General features: G+C 40.9%; 1 protein-coding gene across 3 annotated transcripts in view; it reads left to right on the top strand.

Moving 5' to 3' along the window:
- The window catches only part of DHRSX (dehydrogenase/reductase X-linked), a 166,786-nt gene that overhangs the window by 20,503 nt on the left and 123,856 nt on the right, over positions 1-22,427 (top strand). For all 3 annotated transcript variants that reach the window (XM_054196574.1, XM_054196584.1, XM_054196567.1), the window contains one exon: positions 16,960-17,067. In XM_054196574.1, coding sequence (XP_054052549.1) covers positions 16,960-17,067 — 108 coding nt within the window. The remainder of the gene's footprint in view (positions 1-16,959; positions 17,068-22,427) is intronic.

The raw sequence follows: 22,427 nt of genomic DNA, 5'->3' as shown, positions 1-22,427 counted from the left end.
CAGGGATTGAAGTTAATGAGCCTTACGAGCATTCAATGAATTTGGGATTAAGTTTTTAATCTGCTATGGTGTGTCTAAATCGAACGCTGTGGGCGAGGGTTTGATTGCCGCCTCCGGCTGCCCGGGCGCAGTGTGCCACAGCGGGAGGCAGACCATGCTCTGTGTTGGCAATTTGTACCAAAACAACTGATATTGGGGCCCGTACGTCAAACGTTTTACAAAGTCAAGCCAGAAGATGCTCTCTGCTTTAAGCAGGTTATTTTTAAAACTGAAACTGATAGTTCTTATAACAGTATTTTGACAAACATGTCAATCTATCCTGGCTAAGGAAATCATGGATGAGTTGGCAACAGACCTCATTCTTTAAAAAAAGTTCAGTGGTACCATTGCAAACGGCTTATAACGGATACAACAATTTACATATTACACAGAATGAAAGCGACTTTCTAAATATAAATTCAACATAACTGGCACACAGTGAAGAGATGAATTTGTAATTTTTTTACTGAATGTATCACGGTGAACAGAGTGCCTGCAGAGCCGTAAGTGCTGGCTTTTTGGCAATTGGTTATAACCTGGATAACTGGAAATGAAACTTTTGTGCTATGAAATGCCTCTTGTAGCAGGTATACAAGGGCTTCTTGGACATAGTTTTCCAAAATAACATCCTGTTAATGAATAAGGGCATCCAGTGTGAATACAGATATCATCTAATCTGCCTGTTGGGAGTGCTTTCATGCTAATTAACGCCACCACCTATACGCCAGTCTTACTTGTGCATTCATAGCTGGAGTCACTGCATTGCACAGCGTACGATTTTAACATTTAATAGTCTGCTGAAAATTAGTAGGAAAAAGGTCAAGAAATGCAAAATCCGTGTTCCCTCAATGATGCTGTACTCCCTAATTATATAGTACAGATATTTAAAGAGCAAGTAACTTGAGTCAGAAGCAAGTTTCAGGAGCTGCAGACGCTGCCAGCAGTAGTGCCTGGTAGGCGCTAGCGGAGTTCTTTGCACTGGGTTGTAGGCAAGTAACTTTATTCCTCCTGTAGTTTCTCCTGGGTTCATTTTTGCAGATGATCTTTTGAAGTCATTATATGTAATCATGCAGCACTGCAGGAAGGAAAGGGATATTTGAAGTCACAGGGAAGTGGGTGTAAAACAACAGAGTAGGTGGGCAACGTTGTAGCCTGGATTTCAGCTTGAGCATGGCCACTAGGGTTATACTGCAGTGGCATATGGTCTTACTTGTTTAACCACTAATTTAATGACCTTTATTGGGATTTTTGCTATTAAGTGTAGCATATCTTCTACCCTTCTCTTCCACCTTCATTTTTAAAGTGATTAAAAAAAAAAATCATATTTTCTCAACATTTACTTAATAAAACCAGTCATAAAATGTTCTAGTGAGGCACAGGTGAAACCCACGAATTTTTTCCAGTCTTCTATTCCAATTTTCAAAGAATTCTTTTTCTTCCTTGAAAGCAAAGCATATGCATACCCACATATGGATACAGAAAATGACTGTAATTCAGCGAAGAGGTCCAGTTTATTCAGTTCAAATTCTTCCAAGCTGCTACTGTCTGCTGTTAAGGACAAAGTTGTCTTTACAAGTGCGGTCCCTCTGACAGCTGGTGTGTGGTTTTGCTGAGGGCCGTGGCGATGGGGACCGAGGCTGGGAACCACAGGAGCCACCGTGGTGGCTCAGCGGGCAGCATGTGGCCGACGTGGCCATTCTGCCGGCAGCATCTCTGCAGACATGATCTGTTGCTTGCAAATGCATGGGGGTCTGTGTCAGATGCAGGCTGTGCAGCGTGCTCCTCTGCCTTGGCCGGTGGTGGGTTTGGAGGGGGAGATGCCGAGACCTCTTCTTCCTGCTGGTCCCTGGTGCGTACAACAGCGAAAGGACTGGGGAAGCGCAGGGCTGGCAAAAATCCCTGAGAAACATCACTGCCGTGGCAGGCTTGTAGGTGGTGTGTGATCCTGGTGAGTTGTTCTGGGTGTCCCTCTTCGTATTGCCATCGCTCCTGTCTTCCTCGGGTTTGACTGTAACTACTGCTTTTTCACCCGAACACTCGTCTTCCCCAGGCTAAATCTGCATGGAGCTGGCTTTGCCGGTGTACTGCTGTCTGGACAAAGCGCTCTCTTATAAAGGTACAACACACGTTAGCAGGGCAACGCTTGGAGAAGAACAGCTTAATTCATAAAACAATGTTTTTTCTGTTTCCCCAGGTGAAGTGGGGAATGCCAGTAACCGTGTCTGGAGCAGAGTGTGGGCTTTTGCTGCTACAGCAGCGCTGGTCACAGACTGCATCCGGACATGGACGCGTTAGCAGATGTCCTTGGGAGGGAGGTGGTACTGTGGCCAAAATGAAGGTGCTGTAACCTTCAGCACTGTTGGATTTTCTGTATGGAAAGTTGCAAAGCTTCAAATGCAATAAAATAAAATACATGCTGATGTAAGGACTCTAGCAGCTGCTGGTACAGCTTGCAGAGATGGGAGGAGCTCGCTTTGCTCTCCTTTTACCTTCTCTATCACCCTGATTTTTTCTGAGAGAGGTCCTAACTGGTGGCAAAGCCCTGCTGGAGGACTGAGTGTGAGTGGGCTGTTCATACCGCGTGTTACAGGGGGCTGATGGAGCTGTAAGGCTGGAGTCTGCAATACCAGCTGCATTTTAGGGTCACATCTTTCAGATTACCAAGAAGTCAGCGCACAGCATAAGGTGTGTATTTGAAATGCAGACCTTGCGTGTTCGTGGAAAAAGCCCTGGAGAGAGAAATATTGGAAACAGCAGAGAGCTGCCGAACAAGCCAGTGCAAGCTCTTAGGCTTTTATTCCTCAAGCTCTTTTTTTCCCGCCCTTGATATGTTTAAATTGCTAAATTCCTTTATGCATCTCAAAAAAAACTTCATTCAAATTACTTTAATTATTTATCATCAAACAGAAATTAAAAGTAGGTGTAACTTTTTGCTGTTTAATGTGAGGTGTAGTATGAGGGCTGTAGATAGGTAACTGCTGTCCATCAGCGTGGCAAGGTCCATCCTTTGAGAGGTGGCTCCAGGTATGTCAGCTGCCCTGGAAGTTGATTATCAGCTTGGCGTGATGAAAACGGGACTAAATAAAACGTCTTTTCCTCAAAAAAGTAAAAGGAATCATGCGCTGAAAGAATATTCACACCAAATGGGTTGTTGCAGGACCATGTGATTTGAGGTACATCTGCTGGTCAGGTGCAACAGAAAGCAGGGGTGAAGTCTATGCTAGTGCTGATCACAGAATCACAGCATGGTAGGGATTGGAAGGGACCTTCGGAGATCACGTAGCCCAACCCCCCTGCCAAAGCAGGTTCACCTAGAGCAGGCTGGACAGGAACGCATCCAGGCAGGTTTTGAATATCTCCAGAGATGGAGACTCCACAGCCTCTCTGGGCAGCCTGTGCCAGTGCTCTGCCACCCTCAAAGTAAAGTTTTTCCTTATGTTCAGATGGAATCTCCTGTGTTCCAGCTTGTGTCCATTGCCCCTTGTCCTGTCACCGGGCACCACTGAAAGGAGTGTCCCCATCTTCTTGACACCTACCCTTTAGATATTTATAAGCATTGATGAGATCCCCTCTCAGTCTTCTCTTCTCCAGGCTGAACAGACTCAGGTCTCAACCTTTCCTCATAACAGAGGTGCTCCAGTCCCTTGATCATCTTTGTAGCCCTCTGCTGGACTCTCTCCAGTAGTTCCCTGTCCATCTTGAACTGGGGAGCCCCAGAACTGGACACAGTAGTCCAGATGCCTGAAAAGTGCTGGTATTTCTGTTGACTCCTTTAGAAGAACTGACAGGGCGCATTGTGACCTACTGGCCTGTTTGAACTGCTGGTGAGATCAGAGAGTTGGAGAGTGAGGTCGTACCTTGGCCATGCAGAAGGGCCGGTGTGGTACCTGCAGCCTTCACTTCCCTTCTTGGAAGCAGGATGGCTGGGAGGTGTGGGTCAACAAAGACACACATTTCTGTATGAAATGAGCTTTTCCCTTAAAAGTTTGGAAAACTATTTATAGGAGGGAATTAAATGTAGGAATAAAAATAGGAAGTTTGTGTCATACTGCTGGAGCATTATCAATAATGGGACTCGTTTTGTGAGCAGTTGCGTTTCTTCAGAGGAGCGTGTGATACTCGCTAATTGAAATATTAATAGCAGATAATGACACTGTGGAATGATGGCCTCTTATATGGAGACATACTTTGAGAGCTTTTAATCTGTGTGGTAACTCTGCATATTAAAAATCTTTGACAATTTTGATGAGAGCAATTATAGAGCATGCACAGTAGCTGCTCTTTTAAGTTAACTAATTCCCTGAGTCCTGTGAATCTGCATTAGGTTAATGGCCTATAAGATTTCATTCAAAAGGTTTTTCACTGAGGAATAAAAACACCTAATTTTTTAAAAAAATCTTTCAAAACAATTAGCTGTATTGCAAAGCAGTTACCTTCCTTGTGAAAAAGATGAAAATTGAAAGAAAATGTGTGAGTATGAGATCACTTCATCACATGTGTTAAGGAAGGGGATTTTGAAAAGAAATCAGTCTTTTCCTAGAAAAAGGACTGTCATGAGAGAATTAGGAAATTATATATAATACAGTCGAGACCTTTCTGTACTCAGACTTTCGTACTCCATTTGAGACCTCTGACCGGCTCCTGTTATCAGAGAAGAGAAAAATGAATAAAATTCCATCTTCGGAAAACAAATGTTGTAGCTGTCTTGAAGACAAAACATGTGCATGCCCTTCGTACTTTCTCATTCCAAGTTAGAATTGATTTTTAAGCAGTTTTGCTTACAGAAAACAGCTCCGTCCAAAGGCTCACGGGGCATGGAACTCCCATCTGAGATAAGAGCTCTCTTAAAGAAAAAGAATAAATTAAAAAACCCCGCAAAGCTATCTGCCGCCATGAGCTTGTGCTTCTGGAGGCCGGGTGGTGGCCCTGGGAGGTGACATGTGCTGCATCGGAGGGTTGAGCAGCTCGGAGCCCCGGCAGCTGCGGCATTCAAGCTCAGGCATCGCCCCGCATGGGGCAGCTTCCTCTGGGGCTGTGTGGCCCCACGGGTGTCTGTCTCCCTCGACACGTTCTTGTCCCACGCAAGCAAGGAGCCGCTGCTTTGGTTGTGTACACCGAGGGGCAAATGAACATCCATACGAGTGATGATCTGCGGACAGCCTTTGCCACTGTCCGGACGCTTCACCAGGCGCCGGCTAGCCAAAGAAATGATTGTATTAGCCAGGGGCTGGTTGGAAGGATGGGGAAGTAAGGCAGAGAGGGAGACGAAGGGATGTTGAGGCAATTTTCCATCTTTTTTATTAAGCCAGTAGCACCGGAGGGTTATTTCACATTAATGTCGAAGCTGTAATGGCTTCTGATCATTAGTAGCTTCTGAAGATTTTAATAATATGGAAATGTGCTTTTTAACATTTTGTGTTTTAATTAATAGCAGGTATCTCAGGGTAGCTTTAAGTATGGATTGGTTTATGTGCTACGCTTCCTGTTAACTAGATTTTTCCCAATAATCTCTAATCACCTTGTAGCTCTCTTCCTGATTCTAATTACTGGAGCTTTGTATCTGATAACAAGCACTTCAGTTCACAAGTGATTGCACAGTTTTCTGAAGTGAAATACTCCAGAAACTTTCAATTACCTTTGAAGTCCCGTATACCAACTCGTGACTTCTGCTTGCTTATTTACGTTTGATGGAAATACTGTCACGCTGAAGCCACGGGAAGCAAAGGGGACTGTTTAAGTGGCAGCAGAGTGTTTTGTCATCTGGAAGAGGCAGATCTGAATGTGACCTTCAGCTGGATGCTCTTCAGCTTGATTGGGATATGGAAATTACATTCTCTGTCTCTGGGAATGGAGGAGATGCAGTTTAAACTACTCTTAATGATCTTGCCAACTTCCCTCCCTTCCCCCCCGCCCCAAAGTATCTAATACAGTAAGGGTGTATTTAAAGAATTGACTTTTCCGATGTATTGGTTGCCCAGCTGTATCTCTCCATCTGCGCTCTGAGCAAGAAGTGATGGAATGATTAATTCAGTCTTTTAATAGCTTGTGGTCAGAAAAAGAGGTGTTGGAATTCACAAGCAGTAAAAGTAGAAGCTATAAAGATGATACTGGGGGTTGTGATACAATTTCCTGTACTGTCTAGGAATATGATAATACTGTCAATACTGTCTTGAAAATTAAAAAGAAAATATTTGGTCTTTTGAAAAGTATAGATCTTAGTGCAAAGTATAAATTTTTTTCTCTTAGCTTTTTAATTCCTGTGGTGAGATGCTAAAAAGCAGGCAGCAACATTTTGCTTTTGGTTTCAATTTCCAGTTTGACCGTAAGTAAATTGATCAGTCTTTCCAGTTTAAACCTAAGTTAGGAGATTACTCTTTGCTTCAGTTTCTGTGTATGAGAGTGCTGATGAATATGAGTTTCAGCATTTTCTGAGCTTTGGGTAATATGTAAATATTGTAATTTATATGTACAATATGTAAAAATTGTAAATAATGTAAATATTCTCCAGACTTGAACATTTACGACAGAACCTTTTGTCCATGCAAGGTGTGGGGGCTTCCCTGCTTGGGATTATGTCTTCTTTTTCTTTTTCTTTTTCTTTTTCTTTTTCTTTTTCTTTTTCTTTTTCCTTTTCTTTTTCTTTTTCTTTTTCTTTTTCTTTTTCTTTTTTCTTTTTCTTTTTTCTTTTTCTTTTTTCTTTTTCTTTTTTCTTTTTCTTTTCTTTTTCTTTTTTCTTTTTCTTTTTCTTCTTTTTTCTTTTTCTTTTTCTTTTTTCTTTTTCTTTTTTCTTTTTCTTTTTCTTTTTTCTTTTTCTTTTTCTTTTTTTTCTTTTTCTTTTTCTTTTTTTTCTTTTTCTTTTTCTTTTTTCTTTTTCTTTTTCTTTTTCTTTTTCTTTTTCTTTTTCTTTTTCTTTTTCTTTTTCTTTTTCTTTTTCTTTTTCTTTTTCTTTTCCTTTTTATTTTCCTTTTCCTTTTTCTTTTCCTTTTCCTTTTTCTTTTCCTTTTTCTTCTTTTTCATTTTCATTTTCCCCCTGAGGTTTATTTGTTGTGAAATAACCAGCCCAGCACTGACAGTCTTCTGAAATGAGGTTTCTGCATTGCAGCCAGTTGTGACCTTTACTTAGTTCATAATGGAGTAACAGACACGTCACTCTTTGCTGATTGTTTTTTTCTTTATCATTTATAACTCGCTGTTTTCTAGGTCAAAACTATAACCTAAATGCTAATTTTTCACAGTTAGAGATGAAATTTTAAACCCTTAGGAATTCTGTGCCACATTTCATGCAGATAACTGTTGAGTTTTTTGAGATAGCTGGGACGTCGTCTTTTCCAAGAGAAGACAATTTCTGACATTACATAGATTTTACTTAGATTTCACTTTATTTTCTGTTTATGGCTTCTTACAAATTGATCGCTGGATTTCTGAGCATGGTACAGAGAAGTACTACATTCATTGGGAACTTTTGCAGGAAGGATAATTGTCTTTAAATGGCAAATGTTTGGTGAAACTGGAGCTTTCTGCTGTTAGGTTGGGAGTTATGCTGGGAAGACTTTTCATGCTCGGGGTGTGACTGAGAGCAAGGACTTGAAATGGTTTCTTACACCCCGAGGGATGTAAACCATTCTAAGGTGGAGCTGCATCTACCTGTTAGCTGTTTGTAAAAGCTTGGAGCCTGGACAATCTTCGGTTCCTGATACAGAATGAAAAAAAGATTTTCTAATGTCTCTAACTTTTGCAGGATGGGAAAATTCATTCTGCAGGTACTAGACTATGCAGAGCTATTTCCATTACCCCTATTTAAATCTCCTGAGATGAGCTCGTCTTTTTCATCTCTTATTTCACAACAGGAAAAAAATATAATTACAAGATGACATGACTTGAAGAGCATTGGGAAGTTTTACATAAAATGACATTGCCTGAGGTATTACACAGTTACATTCGCCCAGAGGGAGGGAGTATGGGAGTAAGTATCAGTAAATCTGTTCAAAAGATAACCAGATGCTTTTTCTTGATTTAAAGATACACCTGTATATAACTTCCCTATCTTTAGTGTGACTGGAGTGAAAGAGAAGAAAGCCAAAGAGTAAGATTTAATAGGTAAATATATAAAAGGAATGGAAGATAAGCAGGGCAGAGAATACGCGGCAAATGGAAATATGTCCTTTTCTATTCTTGTGATAGTATTTTCCCATGTAAGAAATGATATGGGTAAATGGATCCTTTAAATATATGCATATGTAGGGAATGGTTGCTTTCTTCTTGGAGCTAGTGTCGAGTTTCTTCTCCTGGTATTTTTAACAAATCCAGTAATCTTTCACATGCAGGCTGTGGCTGTCCAGTATACTGCAAGGAATTATCGGGATTTCTTCATATTATTGCAACAACCGTCTTGCCCTTATTTCACAAAAAGCCGTGTTAGGTTTTTGTGAAGTGCCTTTTACGAGAGAAGCTGGGGCTGCTCATGTATCGATCACCTTGGCTGAGCCGAATTCACGCTGTGCCCTTCAGCTGCTGTTCCTGCCAGAGCGTGGTGGTGTTCCACATGCCTCTCCTGTCTGGCTGTATGGCAGCAAAGCCCTCTCTTCTCTTCCAGGCGAAGGTGGCATTTCATGGCCTCATCCGAGTCTCTAGTTGGCGTCTGTCCCTAAGACAAAACGATTGCATAGTGGAGCAAAATACGCCATGTGTGGTGTAACACCAGTGGGGAGTCTTGTGCCAAATGCTCTTGCACAAGTTTGTCAATATGTAGTATCAGCCTTTATCTGAAATACCCTTGTTACTTGGGACTAGTGTTTCTCCAGCAAAAAAACTGTCTCAAGCCAGGAATAGGAAGGATGTTTAAGATAAGGACTAGCATGTGATGGCAGAAGTTGCTCGATGCCTACCTGGAATTTGCAGACTCATAATTTCGCTAATATAATTTATACTTGTAGATCTAAGGCAACTTTTTCATCTCTTGTTTCTGTCTCTCTCTCTCTCCTTCCATCCCCGCTCAGGGATTGAGTGCTCTCCTATTCCTACACATTCGGTTGGGAACTTTACTTCCAGAGCAGACTGTGGGCAAACCCAGATTCCTGATGAATTTTTAGCAGATTTTCATAGTGCATTGTGGTATTTCCCAACTGTCTGATTTGTATAATGGTGTGTTCAATCTATCTATTTGGCATTCATAAAAATTAGATTCAAATCTCTTATCTTTAGATGAGTTTTGGCTAAAGGAACAAAGTACCCGAGAATGGCAAACATGGCCAGAAGTGAGATTTAGGACTCGGGAAATGCACCCTCCCTTCTACTTTGGCTTTCTTTTACCTTAGGGCAGCTCCATATTTGTTGGGATCAAATTTCCTAATATCTCTCTGTCAAAATCAGCCTGAACTTGTATTGTAAAAAGATCAGATATATGCTTCATCAAACTGTTTTTCAATGCAGCCTTGTTTCCCATTGTCTTAGAGAAACCCAATTCAGAAACGGCAAGAAAACTTCCCAGATTAACCATCCTCTTTAGTTTTCTCCATTCCCAGGCTCTTCCTTCGCTGGGAGCTTTTTTTCATGTGATCAATGAGCCTGATGCAAAAAGTCTGAGTAGGGTTTATTGGAGGAAAATGTTCTTCTTCACAGTCAGAACAAAGACAGCTTAAATCAGTTCAGAAAATTACCATCTATATTGTTTTTGAAAACTGCAATTACCTTTTTCTCTGTGCCGCCCTTCTGACAAGTCTAGCAGCATTACAAAGTCCAGGATCAATCTTACTGAGGATCCTATTTGACAAATAAACCAAAAGCACTCAGGCTGTAGTTGAGAGATGTATGAAAATGCAGCTTCCCTTGGCTCTCAAAACCAGGCAGGACTTCTTCACTTGCAAACACTCCAGTCATACGCGCTAGAAAACAGGGCACTGAAAATACACGTGCAAGTGCCGAGGAACTATTTTTCGGATGACTTTGGCAATAACCGCAGCTTACCTTTCTACCAGTCTGTTCTTACAGTGCCTTGACTTACACCATCTTCCCCACATGAAACCACGGTTGATTTGCATCTGTAAGTAGCCATAGGCCAAGTGGTCTGTGCAGGTCTCCTCCCTGGGCCTTTTTTTGCCTTGAGGACAATACCGCCACAAAGAGATTTATGATTGAGGTGTATTAAATTGCTTAGAGATGCATCTCTTTCAGCTAAATACTTGGAAGTAGGGGGGAAGGTGAAGAGAGGGGAAAGGGTGTTGAAGCACTCGAAAATGACCTCTTCTTGACAAAAAAGCTTCCTTGTTCCTGTGTCTTTGAGAGTCTAATACTCTCTTCTCCTTCCCGTTCCACACCCAGCCTTCTACACACACTTCTCCCTTTATCTACATTTATCCTGTCTTTCCAAGAATCACTAGAAGAAATGCGGATAGGTGTGTCATGCAAATGAATTTTTTAGTGCAGCTTTCCATCCCCCTTCCCATTGTTGCTAGAGAGATCTCTTATCACAGGACTTGGATTTTTGAGTGCCAAAAGCTGTTGCTCTGAAAAGCTGCCTTATTTAGGATATAATTATTTTTCTTTAGCAAAAAAAATGTATTTCTTTCAGTCCTGTAATGCTGGCATCATAACTATCTTTTTACTACTGCACAAGTTGATCTTGCATCTTTTTTTAATATGTGGATTTCTTTTACTAGAGTTAGGTCTTGCTGTGGATGCTGGTGCTCTGATCTTGTGATACTGAACTCTAATAATACTTCTTGCTATCTAATACTGCCCAAGGCTCCCCAGTGTGTTCATGAGATGAAAAATAAGAGGGAGGAGGAGCTATTCTGATTATTAATCCTTTGTAGTACGGCTATCCCATGTGTTAATTGAGATATCTGGGGATGAGTCCTGGAGCTGATTTTGGGAACTTCTGTCTCTGGCTTGTCAACTTGCCTGCAAATGTTATCATTTTGTCCCTATAAACAAGCTGGCATGCTTGTCAAAAAGCTTAACAAATGCTATAACCTTACAGCACGATTAAATTTGGGAGGTTCTTTTTGTTTGTTTTCATTGTCAATTAAAAAAAAAATCATTAGTCTGGCTCAGCAGATGTTTGCTGCTAATTCTGAAGAGATATCACTTGTTCTTGTGTTGACAAGGTTGGGGAGGGATGAGGATACACATTATCTCCTCTAGCTGTGTGAGCACACTGCTTTTCTAGTTGGTGTAGCTGCCGACTCTCCTGCTTTTGTGTCATTTACTGCCTTGATACACTTTGGCCATTTGTCTGGGCTTGCTAGCTATCTGGTGCCTTGGCTTGAGTTACGGCACTGTTTGGGTTCCCAGGTGTCCAGGCAGTCCAGGAGAATTGCTGCCTCTGGTCCTGCGATTGCCTGTGCTGCACGTGTGCGGGAGCTCTGCCCAGTTGTGCAAATGTCCGCCCAGTTGTGGAAATGTCCACTTCACAGAGCATGGGCTGCACATGTGTTCCCATGTAGGATATCCCAGCCTGAAATATGGGGCATGGAGCTGTTATGGATTTCCAGCAATGGTAAGTGTGAATTATTGTTCATTGGTTCATTGGCACACAGCGTTTTAGGACCCGTGTGCACCTTGTGCAATGGTTAAACAAGAAACTTGGGTCTTACGGATGCCAGGGGTTTTGCTGTGGTTTTGTGAGCGGTTATTAACAATCCGTTTTCCCTATCGGTTGCTGTGTGGGAGGCTTCTTAAATTAGGTCTTCCCCTGGCTGCTGAAATTCTTACAGCTATCTGGCTGCTGCTGTTCCATTAATAGCACCTTGAGATACTATGCGTTTGTAGGGGTAAGGGACACATTTCCATGGTTTGGTTTCTCCTGCTGTGCTGGTTCTTCAACACCTTTCCCTTCCCATGAGTAACTCCAGGGCCAGCCTGTCTCCAATACTTCCATTTCCTCGTGATTCCTGACTTTCACTTCTTTTGCAGAAGTAAAGTAAGACAAAAGCTAGGAGGCTTGTCATCTAGCTAGTGCAAAATTCCAGTTGTGCTTGGAAACAGATGCTCTCCCATGGCAAATAAATCACCCTTACACAATGCATCCATCCATTCGAGATATATTGGACCTGTTGGTTTATGTGCCAGTGGATCTGCATGTACACATGACATTTGTTCATGAACAGAAGGTCTGATGGCTTGCAACTGCAGAAACCAGCAGGATACCTTTTCGCAGAAGGACTAGTCAGGCTGGTTGCCACCTACCTGGTTTCCAGCCTTAAAAGCCTTCAATCTAGATTGCATATTGATGTTCCTTAGGAAAGTGATAGGAAGCAGCAGAGGCAGGAAAGATCTTGGTGTGCAAATTTGGGAAGACCATTTGCATTTGAAAGATCATCTGCACAGGCTTAGCACAGGCGTAGGACCCACAACTTTTCTGTTGGTGAAAGCTGGTGTCATACAAGAAAAACAAAGAAAAAAAAATTGTCTGGTTTATTCCTCAGGACTTTAGTACATGAAATTGTCCTCTGTTGGGATAGTCCTGGAATGACTTTTTTGTGTCTGGACCCCGTTTACTCAGTTTCTGCCAAGACAGAAGTTTACAGAGGTGTTACTGTAAGGCTCTCACTAAAGGCTATTGCTGAAAGCTGTGTGGATTCCCCAGAGGTGTACTGATTGCCTCTCGGAGTAGCAAATGAGTTATTTTTCTACATTTGCTTTGAAAGGGATCTTAATGGCTATAATCTCAGCCCTGCCACAGTGTAAATCAGGGAAAACGACTTGGAGTGTTTTGGGATAGAAAAAACTTCTCAATAATTCGGTGGTAGACTGCGGTACACGAATTCTTTAGACAACTAGAAAAACTCGATTGTGCCTTGTCCTATGGTGTTAGATGAGGACTGACAATTACAGTTTGTCCTCTTTTGCTCACTCGGTGTTGCTATACAGGAACAGCTCCAAACTTGGCACTTGTTATTCTGTCATCAAACTAAATATTCATTGTGGCTTCTTTTCTTTTTTTTTTCCTTTTATTTTTCCATCTGTGGTTCTGCCAGTTACCTTCAGGCATCGTATTTGCATGTAAATTATTCAGTTATAGGAGGAAGGGAAAAAATAACTGTTAGGATTTGTCTGTGGGGGTCTTTTCGGCACAAATGCCACCAAAGTTCCTGTGCCGAGTGCCCGGTTCAGGAGGTGCAGGCAGGTCCCAGCGCGGCGCCTCTCAGGTGGCCCCTCTGACCAGCTCTTTGTATGCCTTCAGCGGTGCTCGTCTTTCTTGCCTGATAAGGACTGGAGACTGATTCAGACAATCTAAACTCTGCCTTTGGCCGTCCATGTCTTAAAAAGAGGGTTTAATGAAGAGATTAATATAAAGATATTATATTTTAATGTCCACATGACTCATAATGTTCTACAATGCAGATGCTGGATTAATAGAGTACGAGATGAAACTTTGTAAAAATTTGATGCGATTTGCTTTTAATAAACTTTTAATACTTTCTTCTTCTTTTTTTTTGGCCTCAAACAGGCTGTGTGGTAAAGATTACAGAATACCAAAGCAAGTAATTCTTAAAGGGAACTCTTCTTCTGAGGTTTGCATTGTCTGTATTCACAGAGTACGTTTCTGCAAAGAAGAAAGTTTAATGCCTCTGTTTTGATTTGGCTACTTCAATTACCCCCATCACTACCCCAGAGCTGAGATTTTGCTGGCAGGAACTAGCCATTGATATGGAAGTGGTCACTGATACAGGTCTGCAGTCTGTTTTATTTCTCTGTGGTCTTGGCAGTTGCAGAGATGTCTTGACAGCCCTCTTTAAGAGTCTCTTGGAAATCAGTATTTTTAAAAATTACAGAATTGCCTTAAATTCTTCGTAGCATCGAGTGTGTGTGAGGGTGTCTCTGTACATGGAAGGAAGTTATTTCAGATTAAGGAGAAGTATATTTAAAGGGACAATTATTATTTTAAAATAGCTTCATATCTGGACATATTTATTACAGAATAAATCTGCCTTGTTTTCTGCTTTACCTCAATCCACTTGCAAAGTAGATGGGCTTATTTCTTCCACATATGTTGGGGTGCAGGCAGAACCTGCAGCCTGGGAGAAGCCTCTCTCCGACTTTGGTGTGATAAAGCAGCATGTAAGGACTGCAGGCTGGTTTCTTCAAACACAGAGGGAAATTAACAGCTAGTGCTTGGTCAGGGGATTTCATTAGCACCATGGCTGTATGGTTCTCATGTCCCACGGTGAGATCACCAGCATTACGCCTCTGCAATTGAGATCAGTATCTACATACCAGGAGCAGAGGCAGAGAGAGAGATGGGATGTTTTAAATGAGGTGCAAGAAGCACCAGAGGGAACCTCCCCTCCCTGGCAAAGCCGGTGGGTCCCCACTGCCTCCTGCCTGGGGGGCTCCCAGCCTCCGGCTATGCTCGGCTCAGCCTCTCGCGCAAAAATAAACCAGTATCTGCTGGAAAACCAGGCTGAGCCCAGCTCTGCTTTGAAAGTTTGATGTTGGGTTTCGTCACGGAAGAGGTGTTTTCACACTGAAAAGGTGGGTGTTTCACAAACTTTACCTGGCAGTGGAGTTCTAGTGGGAACAGGGCACCAATAAACTGCCTTTCACTGTAGTCGCCACTGGCTTACACACGCAGCCTGGGTTTGATCTTGACTGCTTTTATTGATGAAAGAACCAGCAGTGTCTCATTTTCATGGAGAGTCGTTTTACATTAAAGTATCTATCTTGGTGGAAACAGTACACCTTTTCTGCAGATTAAAATTAATTTAAGGTTTATAAAAATCAAAACTAAGAGTTAATTGACTGGGTTATTTTTTTGGGTGTTTTTGGTGTGACGCCCCCCCCCCACACCCCGATGTTTCAGTTTTTCTCTTTGTGTTTCCCATTTTGGCTGAAGTGAACCGATACACTGAGATGTGACATGCAGTGTTGTGTCTATTCAAAACCATGCTCTGTGGAAAGCTGTATACTGTACCTATCATAAATAAACCGGATACTGGACGTTTATCCATGTGTCTGCAGCCTTCTTTTCTCCCTCCCTGGGTGCTTTCTTAGGTCCTTGGAGCTAGCTGCTACAAACGTGTCTGTTTTAAAGTTCTCTGTAATTTAGGATCTCACTGAATGCATCTCTGCAGTGGAGTCTGTCCGTCTGTCATGCTCTTCATTGCAGGTTGGTAATGCACATGACTTGAATGACCATTAGGACCAAAAATGGTCCTTTTCTTTGCAGCCCTCATGGACAGGATCGGATGGGGCATTTTCTTTCCTTGTCCTCTGTTAAGCACCATTTCTTTCATCACATTGATGCCTGTTATCACTTTGCTCCTCTGACTTCCCGTTTTTCCTTCATGTTATTGACCCTTCCCCAGCCCTGACATCTTTTTCTCCTTTTCTTTCACTCATTTTCTTCTAAGTGAATTAATTTTGCACTAAATGTCACTTCTTATTCGATAGGTAGGTGTAGTGGAAATGTCATGGAAATAAGTGACAGCACCTGTGTGCAGCAAGCAAAATCCAAATGTCAGGTTGGCAATGTGATGAGAGGAAGCAAGAGGAGGCATGGGGAGGCAGAAGAGGAGGAGAAGGTACTCAGGCCCAAAGGAAAACAATTCCTCTTGAGGAAATTCCTTTTGTTGGTGTTGGGAGTATGTTTTTTCAGCTATAGTGAAATAAACAGAAATGGAAATGACTTAATTTTCCTTTTTTCTCCGTATTCTGTACCCAAATGCACAGGTGAAACGGGATGAAAGATAAACGGGGAGGCAGAGCTGCGGGGAGGAAGCAAACTTTGCATTTGCGCAGCTCGCTCTATCACATGTTGGCAGGATTTTCGATGTAGCTTATGGATTAACTGAACTTTAAAAGAAAATTATTTAGTGGACTTCAGCTCACATTTTTGCCTTCTAGATGGCGTTTTCTTTACAAGTATATATGCAGTCCATATAAAATATGAGCTTGTGTTGTACAACAAAGCAATCCCCTAAAAACCTGGAAATCAAAATAGAAAGTCCTCTGATAGATGAAAGTCGGCATCTTTTTAGCATTTGTTATCTATAACATTGCCTATGGACGCCGTGAGGTGGCAAAATGAAATATTCAGCGCCGTTTTCCCTGTACAAATACCTAGCAGCTTCTACTCAAAAGCAAACAGAAATTCATCTCGGTCGCCTGAAGACCACACAGTGCTTCACATGAAAGATTAAAAAAAAAATCATATTTGATATTTGACCTGATTCACGCCCCCCTCAAGCGGTTTGTTTAAAAGGCCTTGGTTCTCCTTTGGCAGGAGGCCGCCCTCCATCTTGGGGGGGTGCCTTGGGACGGTGTGAGGCCTCATGGGCCCCCCTGCGGGTCCTCGTGGGCCATGGCGGGGGTGGGGTTTTTTTTAGACAAAAAGTTGCCCCGTCCTTCCTTTAGGGGCCAGGACCCTGTGATTTTCACCAGGCGGAGTTCTCAGTTAGTTACACAGGTAAGTTAGGTTGGCTGGCTCCTGCCGTGTAGCTGCGTCGTCTTTGACTGAGCTGTTTGCCATTTCCCCCATGTCACGGGTAGAGGCCTGGCCTTGGCCATTCGAGAAGTTTGCAGGGTATCATCATGCTGCCAATGGAGTTTTTTCCCCCTGTACGCATGGAGTAAACCCCCCCTGAGCTGACGTGTAACAGCCGCCTTGCTCTGTTACAAACTGAAGGTGAAAATTTTAGAGGGCGGACTACTACAGGATTACAAAATGCATGCAAATAGAAATGAGAAACTTTCTGAACTGGGTGTTTTTATCTTTGGTGTCATCAACTCCAGTCTAGTGCGGTAAATAATGGCGGATGCTCTGTAGTTTTTATTTCCATACAGAGTGTGCTTTTGAGATTGTTTACTAGCCTGGCTAGAGTGGTCTGTCAAGCATACGCCACTTTAAAAGACATCATAACTTCTTAATCGTGTTACTATTGGGAACTAACCTTGCATTATTTCTTTTTCTTCATATAGTTTTCCCTACACAAAATGGAAAGGTTGCTATAGTGACTGGAGGTGCTAAAGGAATCGGTTACCAAACTGTGAAGCATTTGGCAAGACTTGGCATGCACGTTATAATAGGTAAAGTCATTATTTTCTTCATGTATTTTTTTGTTTCAGAAAATAATTTTTTTTCTCTTAAGGAGTATTTTCTTTTCAGTCCAAGTAAATATATGGCAGGGGAAGGAAGGAGGGGGGAGGATACAGGGTTTTAGTAATATTTAGCGTAAATAAAGATTTGGTTTGTGTTTTGCTCTGCAAGATTTTCAAGAAAAGTAGATGGTTTTTTTTTTATGCAGAACTTTGAAGACTTGGACTACCTTACATAAGAAGTAAACAGTAAGGTAGTGAAAAAGGCTTAAAAATATAGGTGTCACAAAAATATTTTATTATCTTGTTATTGAGTACAGGTTATGCTTCAACTTTAGGATGCACAATGTTTCTAAGGAGGAAAATAATTCCTTGAAAGAATATTCCAGTGTGTAGTGGGGGATGATCTGTGTTAGAAGGGCAGAGGAAGCTCCTATAATTTCAGCCATGTAAAAATTGCAGATTTACTTCTTAGTTTGTCACTGTAGGTGGCCTTTGTAGGCAAAACAAGAAAATTAATGCCCCAAGAGGTTCATTCACGTCAGTCTGACGCCGGCTTGTAAGGTGACTATGTTAGATTGAGATGTCTTTTAGACATCTGAAGTTAGGATAGGTGAATTTCTGTAGGAACTCAAAAAATGTCTTGAGTACAGAATTTCTTCTCTCTACTACAGACAATATTAGTGAGACTTTTTTCCTATTTTCTGAAGCTTTCTGTACCACATATTATACTAATATATTTACTAAATCAGTATGTAACATCGTGAATACTTATGTTTAAAAACATTTTGCTCCCTTCATCTTTCTTTCACTAGATTTTTACCTAAAACACTGTAACTTTTACACCATAAGGTCACCGAAGGTTGGTATTTCATAATACACGTAGCAAGCTGGTGATGCCATTTTATCTAGCTTTTAAACAGAATGTGCTCTCTCTAAGGTTTTGTATACACATCTTAAAAAAAAAACGAAACAAACCCACACCAAACAATAAATGGGAGCATAGTAGCCATGTATTTTTAGTCTAGTGCAGTCAGTAAAACTAATAGAGTTGCCCCGGAATCATATAGGTGTAATGTGGAATTCCACTTACTCATACATGTTTTAATAGATGTGTCAAAACCAAGCGTCTGTAAAAATGCAAAAAGATGCTGCTATATGCAGATAGATGCTAGAGGTAGCTAATGTAGCTAGATGTAGCTAATGTTGTCAGCATTAATATTTCACTAAAGAAGTCTCTTCTCATGTTTAAGGTGGACTGCAAAAATGTACTCAGTGGGAAAACAAAAAGGCTAATTTTGTTCTCTTTGCTTAGGGTTATGTAAGCATAGAATATTGCTACTTTTTTAAAATGTATACTATGTAATGTATGATAATAATGTATAATAACAAAATTCGGTGTGAGATCTTTGGGAAAGGGAAGGTGGTATATAATTACAAAATCTCTAAATAAGCTGATTTTTTCAACTCTCAATCACCTCTCATAGATCCCATTCACTCACACTCACACCCATACTCTCACAAGAACCAAGATGTGAGTGCTCAGGTGGTCTGGTGAGCATCACTTATGTGCAGCGTGGGAAAATGTACCCCAGCTACTGAGTCCTTATCCTGTCTCTGTGGTTCATGGACAGATCTTTTACATCCTTTAGGAGTCATCAGCTCTTAGTAATTTTTCCTTGTCAGGAGTATATAGGCTATGTCTATAGCCTATTTTCTGGTGGACTAACAGGAAAAATAATGGTATAGGTGATATGCCGCAACCATGATGTTATCCTCCTGGTGTCAGGGTGCACGGTCATCTGCTGGCAAGTCCTCTGTGCTGTGGCCTTGATACAAACAATACAGGAATGGTATCCTGGAAACACGTCCTTTATTTTCAGTAAGGGGCATTCTTTTAACTCTTTGCTATGCTCTTTCTTCTGATGCTTACAGGCACACGCATTTCCATTTGCTCTTCATTTGTACCAACCTTAATATTTGCATTACGAATCTCTAAAAATGTATATTAATGAAATTAATTATAGGAAGCATTTGATGAGTAAGATTTTCAACTGATTCAGTTCTTTCAGGCAAACTCTGACCTAAACACTGGTGAGTCACGGCCATCTTCTTTGCCTGTGAAATTCTTCAGAGCAAAGAAGCCCTGTCAGTAGAACTGATAGTCTCAGGCTTTTTTCCAGCTGCAAGATTAAAACAGTCTCAAAAACACATTAAATGCAATGACCTTCCATCCTTGTTGCTAACTGTTCACCCCAAGTGTCCAGAGTATGCTTAAAATACCTGCCGGCACATTGGCATGCGTTAGCACATTCAGCTTCAGGCCACGCAAGCAAAGATTTAAGCTTCAAATAAGACAGCAAGTCTGCTCAAGCTTTCTACTCTAGAAATTTTTTCACCCTATGTTTGTATATAGGCATGAACTTATGTGAAAAAAGTGTGGATGTTAGGTGAATTTGGGCTTGCGAGGGAGACTCATGTGTAGCTCACAATCAAGCTTGCCCATTCACTGAATGCTTCTTTCCCATTACAGGGATTAAGTAATGGGAATATTTAGCAATAAAGAATGATACCCCTGCAGCGGGCAAATGAGTCAAACCTGAATGTCTGATGTGAAGATGATTCACCATTTGTGATGGATGTGATTTTGACTCCATTTGACATTTTAGAGGAGTAAATGTTTGAAGTAACTTACTTTTAAATCCAATCTACCAATGGAATGAGGAAAACAAGCAGAAAGTATGTTACTTTGCGGAACCTGAATAGGCACCGTATGAAAAGGCAGTGTGCTCACTCAGAGCATTTTCAGCAAGCAGTTGCACAGTGCTTTTACGGCTTCTTCCTTTCCAGTCCCAGCACTGGTGCACAAGACTGCTTTCCCCCGGTGATGGTCTCTCTCTGCGGATGCTAGTAGCCCTGCACTCAGCCTCTTGCTGGGAAAAAGATTGGTGTGAATGCTGAAATGATGAAAGTAATTTTCTATAGATTTCTTTGATAGATTTCATTGAGACTTTTTGCCAGGCTGCGATAGCATTACTCACAGTGAACAAGGCCTTCACTTCAGGAAAATCTCATGACAGACAGTGGACCCCTGGTAGGGAAAGCTACTGCCAGCAGTGAGTCTTCAGAGTATAGCCACACCAGGAGCTCCTGCTCCCTCCTATGCAATTTACTAATTGATAACTAAGCTTACAATTTGATTTTCAGTGAGAGAAGGTAAATGACACACCAGTTTTGGTGGCTACTGACCAGTAACTGATATTGAAGATGGTGTTTTGTATGCATTTACAAATAAATATGCTCTTAACAATAAGGACCCTGAAAATCAAGACATCTCAGTCATTTTTATGACCCCCAGTCATAAAACCCAGTAGGTTCAGCTCAGGTTCAGTGTTGGACACAGTTTTGTGAGTCTGAATTTAGATGGATTAGAAGCATAAACTCTTCATATTCCTTCCATCCTTCATCACTGGGGTTTAATTTTAAGAGGACTCTGTGAGTGCATGTTAAAATTGTTGACTTTAAAAAAGAGGGCTACAGTTTGATTTTTTCTGTTTTTTTTTTCCTCAGTATATTAATAAAAGAAGGTTGTACAAAATGTGTGATAATATCTAATACAGAAGCTTTGATAATTCTATCTGATAATGGTGCATGAAATTGAAAAGATTTCCAGCTTGACAATGTTACATATATGCTGCTTGGTATAAAACACCAGGTTCAGGACAGTGTAATCAATCTTTAGTGTCTATCAGTGTCTCAATTTTCTAAGACAGGCTCACATTCTGAAGGAAACAGTCTCATTATATTTATATAGATGTATATATATTCAAGTGACTTATTTAAGCTATGCAATAAATGTAGTTCCATCACCAGACTCAGCACTTCTGTGTGACCTCTGTAAGCCCTGCAGGGGGCTAAACAAGAGACATTTCTGTCATCTCTTTCATTCACATTAGTTTCCAATTTTCAAGCTGGACACTCTATACTATAAATCAGACAATTCTTATATTGTATAATACTACAAAGTGACTTTGGAAGGATGATTAAACCCTATCAAGATGGTGCAATTGTTCATTTTCAAAGACGGTTTGATTTAATTTCAATTACTGAAAATTTATATGGGATACTTTAATAGTCTTTTCTCAGTATACATAGATGTATTGGATCCTTGAGTTATAATTTCTTCTAGAAAAGTATTTATCTTCCTAATTTTAGCCAGGTTTTGTTAGGCCTGAATGAGTGAGTTAGGAAGTGTCAAAATTTCACCAGCCTTTTAAAAATGGTGATGGTTTCCTCTCTCTTGTATGAACACTGAGAAAAGCATGAAGATTGTCTTGTAATTTTCGTTTAGTTCAGTTTTTAACATACCAGTACACTGTAATCAGGGTTATGAAAAACTCTATTTACAGCGCTGTCTGTTATTTCTACACTATGCATGTGCACACAGCTGCACACAGCCTTCCAAATCAGTAAGAATTTTGTTGAACCCTTTAGTCCCTAATTTATGTTCAAAGACTGTTACTGTCCTAGCTTTAAATAGTCCTTTTCCTTTTTAAAAAAAATGCATTTTTTTATATAATTTTGAACATCTCACCTGTAAAATTTATGCATTTTTTTGATAATTGGCAGTGGTTTAAGACTACTTATTTATGAACAAACTCATTCCTTGGGACATCTGAAACTATTATTAAAGTAGTGACAAACATCTGAAAAGACATTTAGAACACAAGAATCCTCTTTTGGGGCAGTAATCTCCACTAGAAATGTAACTCAATCAACTGTGCAGGTGTATTGCATAGTAAAATACTTTGATTAACCGAGCTCAGCCATCATGTGGATGAGAGATTTCAGTTGATGTGGTTTGTTTGGATTTCTAGAAATCTTAAAGCAAAATTCCTTAAGGCTCTTAAGGACACTACGCAGCTCAAAGGATAAGTACAAATGTCATTACATTCATACAATAACATTCCATGTTATGACAGAACATAAACATACATGTTTATTTTTTTAGTAGAAAGGGTGTTACCACTGGAGTTCAACAGGGATATGTGTTAGAACCCATGCTTTCAACGTATAATTTTAGAGGAGGAGCAAAAACTGACATTGCAAGCCTTTCAAATTGTATTAGATTATTCAGGGTAATAAAGACCAGGGACGTGTGGGAAGAATTACAGGAAGACCATAAGAAGCTGGGTGTTAAAAAGCATGTGCAATTCAATGTAGAACAATATAGAGTGTGGACATGGGGAAAAATGGGGACATGGGGAAAAAAATCTTAACTCCGTAAAAAGAAATGATGGGTTCTGAGTTGACCGTCATCACTCAGGAGGAAGATCTTGGGGCTTCATAGA

Source organism: Rissa tridactyla, chromosome 1 (genome assembly GCF_028500815.1).
Source record: "Rissa tridactyla isolate bRisTri1 chromosome 1, bRisTri1.patW.cur.20221130, whole genome shotgun sequence".
Lineage (NCBI taxonomy): Eukaryota > Metazoa > Chordata > Aves > Charadriiformes > Laridae > Rissa > Rissa tridactyla.
This window is presented reverse-complemented; position numbering and strand designations above follow the sequence as displayed.